Here is a 9,526-nt window from a genome sequence, read left to right as displayed (position 1 = left end):
GTGTATACTAAGCAAAATACGCTCATGTGTGATAAGACAAACTCAAATATGATAATCATGTTACATTTACTCAACCATCAACGATATAGTCTGACGGAATTACCAAGTACACACCTTAGTGCAGTAATTGGACTGATTGTAAATTTTCCTCTAACACTCAAAAAAAAAAAAAAAAAAACTACGTACTTGTAAGTGTTGGTATTAGTTTGGTATTGCAAACTTGGTATGAGATAATATAAAACTAGACAGTGTCTTAGTTTTGGACTGTCTAGGTCTAGTTTTGGTATAGCCAATAATATTCCCTGTAGCATAATAATGGAAGATTTTTTTTTTTAAATAATCCTGTTCTCGTTAAACAAACGTGGGATATAATTAGATGCCATCATCCCCAATTCATTATCAAGTATCAACTGTGAAAAATGGTGTGGTAACAATATTATTCATTATTAACTGTCTGAAGGCTGTGCTGACAATTGACTTACACGAAGGGCAAACATTATATATTAAATTAATCCATGAACATATTAGCATTCATAATAAAAAGTATTCATAATGATTTTAATCCATGAACATATTGGCACTCATAATTGTGGAACTGCACTCCGTGATTAAGGTGATGAGCAAGAACTACAAGGTTAATGACTTTACCAATTACCATGAAGTTCACACATGTGATGAGAGAAGACAATAAATATGCTGACTTTCTTGCAAATCTTGGTCAAGCAAAGGATTCGGGTACAAAAGTCTTAGAAACCCCACCTGAAAATATTTTGGGGTTCCTTTCAGCCGATACTAGGTTCAGAAGGGTCAGTTAATGCCCGCCTTGTGCGGGGTGGTCTCACAAAAATAAATAATAAAAAAATATTGGCACTCATAATAAAAAGTATTCGTAATGATTTCAATTGATTATGATACGTATATAGAGAATTAGAGATTGAAAATTAAGAAAATGTACACGGGATGAAGAAGTTAGAAACAACCTTCTCATTTTTTCTTGTTTTTCTTTGTGACTTGGGCTTTCTTTTTTGCTTTCTTTGGTTGCTTGCCCCCTCCAATTTTGCCCTTCTTTTGCTCAGCCCCCTAAACAATATACAAGGATCCCAACAACTTAATTTTAACGCAAAAAATATATAGATTATTTCCTTAAATTCAAAAAAAAAAAAATCATTATGCATACTAATGATTTTTTAGCTTTTCGTTCTGTTTTTCCATTTGTTTCATCCTCAATGGCTTCATTTTGATTGCCTTCAACAGCCTTTTTGGGCAAATTGTCAGCCTCCTCTTCCGAATCAAACGAAAATCCATCAAGAGTCCCTGAATGGAATATATTCAAGAGAGTAAACATCTTTTACTCCTCAAAGAAAAAAGGAGATCTGAAGGGGAGAAATCAAACCTTCAACCATTGTTTCAGCTTCATAAACATTTGATTGTGGTGTCAATTGGATTAATTCATTCATGATGGCGTCAATCTGGTGAAAAGACATGGAGGAATAGGTAATTTGAACACATCAACCAAAATGCCTTTTTTTTTTCTTCGTTTTATCTTTCCAACCATTTTTATATACAATGCGACATGAAAGCAGAATGCCATGACTCAAGTTCAGGACAACAAGTAATGGTGGGGTAAAGTTTCTTATTGTGCTAAACCTTTAACCTATGCCTAACTGCTGGTGCATAAAGGAGGTAGGGAAATTAGTACGCTTGAAGTAAGTCAAAGGTTATGGGTCAATCCATTACAAGCAAAGCTATAAAATGCACTAATTTTAGAATGAGGTATTATGTGTTCTTCCTTTTCAAGGTGCTGGTATGGCTAGAGCAAATAAATCAACAAACACACCTTTGCTTCTGATGGACCAAAGCTTACCTACAGCAACGGAAGAGTGTCAGATCATATACATAAATATATGTATCGTGTATGGAAGACAAGTGGTCAATTTGGAAAACTAAGTACTAAATACGGTCAAATTGATAATTGAGAACTAAATGTGAAAATTCCACTATAGTATGTGAACCAAAAGTGGAATTAGTCCTATTCGGCAAAAAGGAAAAAACAAAGCTAAAGAGGTTTCTGCATTAAAGAAAACGCATACCACACAGAATGGCATGGAAGGAACTATTGTCGTTTTGTATATGGTTCCTGAAATTTCAAACCCGATTACTAAAATCAGAAGAGCCATGAGTATTAAACCTTGTTGCTCTGCAAAAAAGGGCGTGAAGCATCTATAACTAGAACATATAATTGCCACACTTAATCTCATCATACCACCTCAAGAAAGGTAGTGCTATTTCATGGTTCTACACGACATGCAAATCAAGAACTTTATCATCAGATATTAGAGAAACTTGTACATGCCTTTTAGATCCAAAAGCATTTCGTTGCTTCCAGATGGATTATCTGAGATTACAACCCGCCCAACAGCACCCACATCACCACTCAAATCTATGGAATCACCATCACACTCCACAAGTGCCTTTTATGAACAAAAGAAAAAAAAAATGGTGTCAACAAACATTAACATGTTAAATGATGGGATATTTGCAGATGACTACTAAGACATTTAATTATTATCAAGAAATATTGAAGAAACATCAAAGTAGCTGGGTCTAAAGGCACCAACATTGACATCTTTTAGTTCATGCAGAAAGGGGGAGTTGGCTTTTAGAATGCAGGAGAAAGAAAAGAAAGGAACACAGATTAATCATATCTACATTATCCATATAATTAGTTAAGGCCTGCTCATACTAACCTTTAACCTTTGCACTTTCTCAGGAAGTAACAAAGGGAGTCTTGAATATGAAACCTACACAAATAGATCAGAACGACTGGCGAAGTTACTATCTCCAATATCAACCATAATTGCAATAAAAGTACTCTATGTCTTACATGTGTTCCATTATGCTTCTCTGGAATATCTTCCTCTAGGACATCAGCATTAGCTTTATTCTCTGCATCTAAATGATAAAATAATAAAATAAATAAACAAGAGTTTGGCTTAGAAAAGCTACAGTCTCTAGAAAGCTCAATAAGTAAAATTAAAATTTTAAAATGTTAGGGTGACTACAGGCTTATAGATTCATTCATCATATCCGTTACATAATAAGGATTACAGCAATGTCCAGAAAGGTCATTAATGGCTTCCTTACCCTCATTTGTAGTCTTTTCTACTTTCTTCCTCTTTTTTGGTGTGTGGTTGTCTTTTTCAGATTGTTTTTTCGGAGATTTCATCTTCAGATCCTCGGTGGAGACAGGTTCTCCATCACTGTCAAGGAAATCTGGATCTTTTGTTCCTTTAGATTTCATGTCTTGAGCTTCATTATGTGCAAGTAAGTCTTTATCAAGGATATGGCCCTTTCTTATAGGACTGGTATCAGGATAAGACTTGGAGTCAGATGAGAGACTCCAGACTGAATATATAGGTTCCTGTAAAAGAACAGTCATCCTTGAGGAGTGCACTAAGATGGTTAAAACTTCAGATGCTGCTAGAAATCTTCTAAGAAAACTGGCACCATCTAGTTAGTTATGTAATGGTTCTGAACTTACCTTGGAACAAACTAGGATCCAATAAACTTTAGACAACAAAACCAAGAAATCAACGATCATCATATATAAACTAGATTGTTTGTAGTTCATGGAGGGCAAGTTTTATAATTCCCCCATTGCAAGAAAATTTTCAATATTAGCAAACAAAAATCAGCCCTGTTCACAGCGATGATCCAAAATGGCAGTAAGGAGAGAACCCCCAACATCTACATTTTATATTCCATAATCCAATAAGCTCAGCATATATGAATTTGAAGACTAAGAATGCATAGGTGAAACTCCATCTACAGGACTACAAAATGAACTAACACAAAGAACAATTGAATATAATTGCAAAGCACTGCCTACCTCATGTGAAATAAACTTCTCTGTAGCTTTTCTCTTAGAAAAGACCTTGAAATCATCATCATCTTTTCCTGTACAATTATAAGAGAGTGCATTTATCGTCTTATTCTGTTTTAGCTAAAATAATATGGAGTAACAAATTTTAGAAAGCATACCTTCATTTTCAGGCTGACTTTCTCTCTTCCTCTTTCCACCTGGTGTATGCTCCACTCTTGCCTTCTTAGCAGGAGACTTTTCTCTAGAAGGCGTGTAAATCAACAAGTCATTCCCATCCAAATTGTTTTTAGTCTCAATTGTATTGGATTTATCTTTGGAGAACAATTTCCCGAGACTCATTCCGTCCTCATCATCACTAATAGGACTATCATTTGAAGGGGACTCTGAATCCGACGATAATGCTAAAGGAGTAGGTGCCTGTTTTAGCATTAAAATTCTCAATTACCATCAACAACGCGTCAACGTTAACATCAACTTCACTATATCCAAACCAAACATATTAACATATGCATCTGCTGAATTCACAGAACCAAATAAATCATCAACCAAACTAATCGCATTGCATCACCAAACATTTCAGTAATGAATCAGAGAATATAAAATAACCCAACTCTGGGTGCTATATAATTTGAGACTTAGAGCACGTTTTTTTAAGGGGGGCAAAATGAAAGGCAAATCATCCATAAGCCAACTGCATAAAAATGATAAAATACAACTGAAGTTTGAAGTAAACAGCACATTCAAATGCCATTATTAGCTCTGTAACAGATATTTCAGCTCTGGCAGAAAAGAAACCAAATTCTAGGTGGAAAAGATTATAAAAGAAAATCAATACATTTACCTTGAAAGAACGAAGCCAATCTGGAGATTCTTCTCTTGAGGTACTCATTTTGAGCTTTCAAGGATACAATAAATAAATAAATTTACTTGAGAATTTGTCAAGGGGCAAGCATTTTCGCTGGGTTGTTTAGAGTGGGAGACTAAGACATATAGAGTGAGAACTGAGATTTAATGCAATTTCTTCGTTCCACCTTACATTCATGCGCTCTGTAGTCCTTGCTTCCCTGTATCGATTCTAAAATATATCTGAAATTGCATAAAATGAATACAAACGCAAACAGTACAAAATCCAAACTGGGATCATATAAAATCAATAATAAGCCAATGGAGAATGTTTTATAACTTACAGGACCAGCAGATGCACGGTTAAGAATAATGGAGAAGCACATCTCATTGACTAACAACAGTTTTTCACACAGATAAACCTGCAATAGATGCAATTGCCAACATCAACTGCTTTAAATTTCAAATGGAGCCCAAAATAAGCATCTATTCAATTCAACCTACATATTTTGATGGTAGCTTTTGACCGTGCCAAACACTCCGAAGTCCAAACACCTTGTTTGCCGAGAAGGGAGAAGCCAAGTCGCCAACTCGCCGAGACGCCGGTAGCCGGATGTTTAGCAGCTTCTACCGTCGTTTTTTTTTTTTTTTTAAATGAAAAATAGTAAAATAAGCCATCAAAGTTAAACCTGTTTGGTAAATGGTTGTTGGCTGATTGGGTTGGCTTTTGGGTTAGAAGGTATGATTAGTTGATAACATTGGGTGATTGTAGAAAGTTGTTTGATAAATTAGCTGTTAGCTGATCCTTTTGAATTTTAGTATTTTGGAGTTACAAAAAACTTATTAACCAAACAACTAATAATGGTTAAATAAGCCAAAATTGGCTGATAGGCTAATTATTTACCAGGGATTGACAATAAAGTATAAACATATTTAACTATATATAAAAAGTGGAGAAATATTATAACCTTAGCCCTTTTTTCCATCCAAATAATTTAAGAAAAATAATCATATAGATCTATAAACTTTACTCAAAAAGTCAATTAGACTTTTAAATTTTTTAAATGTGTAACTAAACTCATCGACTTGTTATTTTGACGTATTGAAATCAAAAGCGATGTACTAGCACTCTGACACTATTCCGACAACAAACACTGGCGACCATGCAATTGTTGAATTGTCGCCGATTACCTTTAAAGAAGGCAGCCAGTTGGTCGCCAATGTTTGTTGCCAGATTAGTGTCAAATGATAGCGGAATCTCTAGTGACATGCTATTACAGGTTATTAATCAATTTTTGGGTTTCAATCACCAAAATGATATATTGATGGGTTTAATTGCACCTTGTAAACGTTCAGATACCTAATTGACTTTTCGAGTAAAATTCATGCGAGGAAAATTCATGGGCCTATTTAACCATTTTTCCAATAATTTATATATTTTACTTGAAAGTTGTACATTTAGTTTTTTTTTCCTGAACACAAATACTCTTACCTTGTTAAAACTTTACTTAGATTTTTTAAAGGCAAACACGTGTGTATGACTATCTCATTGATCCTTATTCATGAAACGAGTCGAGTAAATATATAAATGTAATACTTACACTAGAAAATGTAATACTAATTAAGAATAAAATATTTATTACTTATATGCGAAAATGTAATACTTTGAAAGAAAACTTTAAAACTTTTACATTTTGATTTAAAAATATTACAGTGTACATTTTAACTTATAAGCAACAAACACGTGTCAACATTACTTATAACTTATAAAGGAGGGTAATACTTTTACATCAAAATGTAAAAATATTATATTTTTCCTCAAGGGTGTGTTTAAAAACCCAAAAATGATTTCTGGAAATCATTTTCCTGATTTATAGTGTTTGTCAATGAGAAAAATTTAAAATATACATGTTTTTTTTAGAAAATGGCTTCCTTTTTTTTGGGGAGAAGTCATAACTCGTTTCTACTCTGCCTCCGCCCTTACAACGAACAACCGCTCAGGCGACCATCCATAGTAACTTATGTCGCTCAGGCGAATCAGAATGTAATAGGAAGGAACTTTTAGTCTATATCGAATAAGTTTCAACGGATTACAATTAAAAAGGGGACAATGTGCACACTACTTGACCCCGGGATACTTAGAAAACTTCCTTTCTAAGGGGCCAGCTAGAGCTAGTGCTACGTCCGAGCAAAAGCTAAGCAAAAACCAAGTTGGGGAAGGGGAGAATGAGAACTATTTATAATGCCTGCTACATGTTGGGTCGTAGACACATACCCCTGATTGGCTAGCTGGCCTTCGCTGCCCTTTACGGTGCGTAATTGCCGCTGGTGTTGTAATGGCTCGAGTTAATGCTCTGGCAGCTGCTCTGGACGGTGCTAGGGGTCTGTTCACCTTCCATAGTGGATGGTGGATTGCGGCTGCCTCTTATACCAAGAGCACGTCCATGGACACAATTATATCAACATTTTTCAGTTTTCGCTGTAAGTCTAACTTTGTTGGCTCTTATTAGATTAGTAAATATTATTATGATATTGAAGTTTTATTATTGTATGAATTCTTTATTCTCTTATATATAATATAAATGGACACTAGAAAGTAATCTCAACAACAAAAGACACTTTTTTGGATTAATATTAACATCATATTTGGATTGCTATTAATAATTAAAATGAGCATTAAAACTGTTACTATAATAATAATAATAATAGATGGATATTATTATATTTAATTTGTTAATCACGATAAAGCCTTTAAGGTATAATAAAAATTGGATAATTTTGCAAAAAGCAAACAGCTGTCTGGGTGGTGTAGTTGGTTATCACGCTAGTCTCACACACTAGAGGTCCCCAGTTCGAACCTGGGCTCAGACATATACGGTAGATTTTTACTGGACTCCCGCTATACCAAACAGAGGTACAGAGCAATAGAAAATTCTGATTTTTACAAAGAAATAATTATTTAAATATAGAAATATTTTAATTGTTGATTTTTATACCTGGCCAACATTCATGATTGAAAAAAAAAAATAAATCAAATTTCATATTGACACTACTCGACTCATCTCACGAATAAGGATTCATGAGACGGTATCACACAAGTGTGACTCTACCTAAAATGGTTACTCTATTTCATATTTAGACATATACGGTAGATTTTTACTGGACTCCCGCTATACCAAACAGAGGTACAGAGCAATAGAAAATTCTGATTTTTACAAAGAAATAATTATTTAAATATAGAAAGATTTTAATTGTTGATTTTTATACCTGGCCAACATTCATGATTGAAAAAAAAAAATAAATCAAATTTCATATTGACACTACTCGACTCATCTCACGAATAAGGATTCATGAGACGGTATCACACAAGTGTGACTCTACCTAAAATGGTTACTCTATTTCATATTTAGACATATACGGTAGATTTTTACTGGACTCCCGCTATACCAAACAGAGGTACAGAGCAATAGAAAATTCTGATTTTTACAAAGAAATAATTATTTAAATATAGAAAGATTTTAATTGTTGATTTTTATACCTGGCCAACATTCATGATTGAAAAAAAAAAATAAATCAAATTTCATATTGACACTACTCGACTCATCTCACGAATAAGGATTCATGAGACGGTATCACACAAGTGTGACTCTACCTAAAATGGTTACTCTATTTCATATTTAAGATTAAAAAAAAAAAACAAGGAAAAATGGTCAAATTGACCCCTAAGTGAATCGGATAATGCAATTAGGTCCACTAAGTTATTAAAAAAAAAAATTCATTCAGATCATCTAAATCGATAAAATTGTTAAATTGAGTCTAAATTAACTTGTTTAGCAGGTTAATTCTTTCAAGATTTGACACATGTTCATTTTTCATTTTTTTGTTTTTTGTTTTTTGTTTTTGTTTTTGTTTTTTTTTTTAAATTTTATTCCATAAAAATCTCATGTATTCGTGAATTTAAAACATTCTATAATTAAACATTTGTCTGTATAAGTATTACATTTTCACATTGACCCGAATCGTATTGGATAAGGATCCATGCGAACTTTTTTAAAATATTTTTAATCACTTAAAAAAATTTTTAAAAACCAAAGAGATACATCCAAACAATGGCCAATTAATTTTTTTTCATTGTATTTTTTAAACTATGGTCAATTGTCATTTTATATAAATTTTAATCAAAATTGATTTGACTCACCTCCATAATATAATTTAGTTTTTACAAATATACTTCTACAAATTTTACCTCTATCCCAATAAGTAAATATAATTCTTATTTTAAATTTTTAATAATACTAAGATTTAAAATTTAAAAAAAAAAACGTTATACTAGTCAAAATCTCATACAAAAATTTGGCTGTCACAAAATTATCAATCAAATTTTTAGTTTCTTGAAAAAATTTTGTTGGAACTTTGTAGAAATTTAATCGATGGTATAATCACAAACAAGTCAAATGCAATAAAATGAAAAAGAAGTATTGGTTACTATGTGCATATGATAGATAGGAGAAAAACATATGTTGTTATTGCAATCCAAATTAAAGAGAAATTAAAGCACAATGTTTGTACCATATCAATTCGATTAAAAATGTAAAGATACGTTTATGCAAGTGTTAGGTTTTGAAGTAACATATCCAACTAATTTCAAAATTAAAATATATGATAACAAAATTCTATGAAGCACAATTGATTAATAATATTTATTATAAAAAAAATCATACATTCTATTAACATCAAAGCTAAGGCAGATGCAAAAAAAAAAAAAAAAAAAAAAAAAAAAAAAAAAAAAAAAAATTTTTT

The 9,526-nt window shown here is 32.6% G+C and overlaps 1 protein-coding gene and 1 non-coding gene across 6 annotated transcripts; one reads left to right on the top strand and one right to left on the bottom strand.

Moving 5' to 3' along the window:
- Nucleotides 1–499: 499 nt before the first annotated feature.
- Nucleotides 500–5,358, bottom strand: LOC116027159 (DNA-binding protein BIN4-like). 5 transcript variants are annotated; one of them, XM_031268601.1, is made up of 15 exons: nucleotides 5,231–5,358; nucleotides 5,071–5,148; nucleotides 4,725–4,947; nucleotides 4,042–4,300; nucleotides 3,890–3,957; nucleotides 3,145–3,421; nucleotides 2,885–2,952; nucleotides 2,748–2,801; nucleotides 2,354–2,471; nucleotides 2,091–2,137; nucleotides 1,838–1,864; nucleotides 1,394–1,469; nucleotides 1,178–1,314; nucleotides 981–1,080; nucleotides 500–759 (listed from the first exon to the last, which is right to left on the bottom strand). In XM_031268601.1, the coding sequence occupies exons 3-14, from the start codon at nucleotides 4,770–4,772 to the stop codon at nucleotides 985–987; spliced, it is 1,275 nt and encodes a 424-aa protein (XP_031124461.1). In that variant the 5' UTR covers nucleotides 4,773–4,947; nucleotides 5,071–5,148; nucleotides 5,231–5,358; the 3' UTR covers nucleotides 500–759; nucleotides 981–984. The 5 variants fall into 5 exon arrangements, with proteins under 5 accessions (XP_031124461.1, XP_031124459.1, XP_031124460.1 ...); XM_031268599.1 differs by lacking the exon at nucleotides 500–759 and having other exon boundaries at nucleotides 852–1,080; nucleotides 4,725–4,969; XM_031268600.1 differs by lacking the exon at nucleotides 500–759 and having other exon boundaries at nucleotides 852–1,080; nucleotides 4,725–4,958.
- A 2,165-nt stretch (nucleotides 5,359–7,523) lies between these two features.
- Nucleotides 7,524–7,597, top strand: TRNAV-CAC. Its single transcript has one exon. It is a non-coding gene; the product is annotated as a tRNA-Val (tRNA).
- The last annotated feature ends 1,929 nt before the right edge of the window (nucleotides 7,598–9,526 follow it).

The sequence above is a fragment of the Ipomoea triloba genome, chromosome 8, assembly GCF_003576645.1.
Source record: "Ipomoea triloba cultivar NCNSP0323 chromosome 8, ASM357664v1".
Taxonomy (NCBI): Eukaryota; Viridiplantae; Streptophyta; class Magnoliopsida; order Solanales; family Convolvulaceae; genus Ipomoea; species Ipomoea triloba.
The sequence above is the reverse complement of the archived record's forward strand: the minus strand, read 5'-3'. Positions and strand labels throughout refer to the sequence as shown.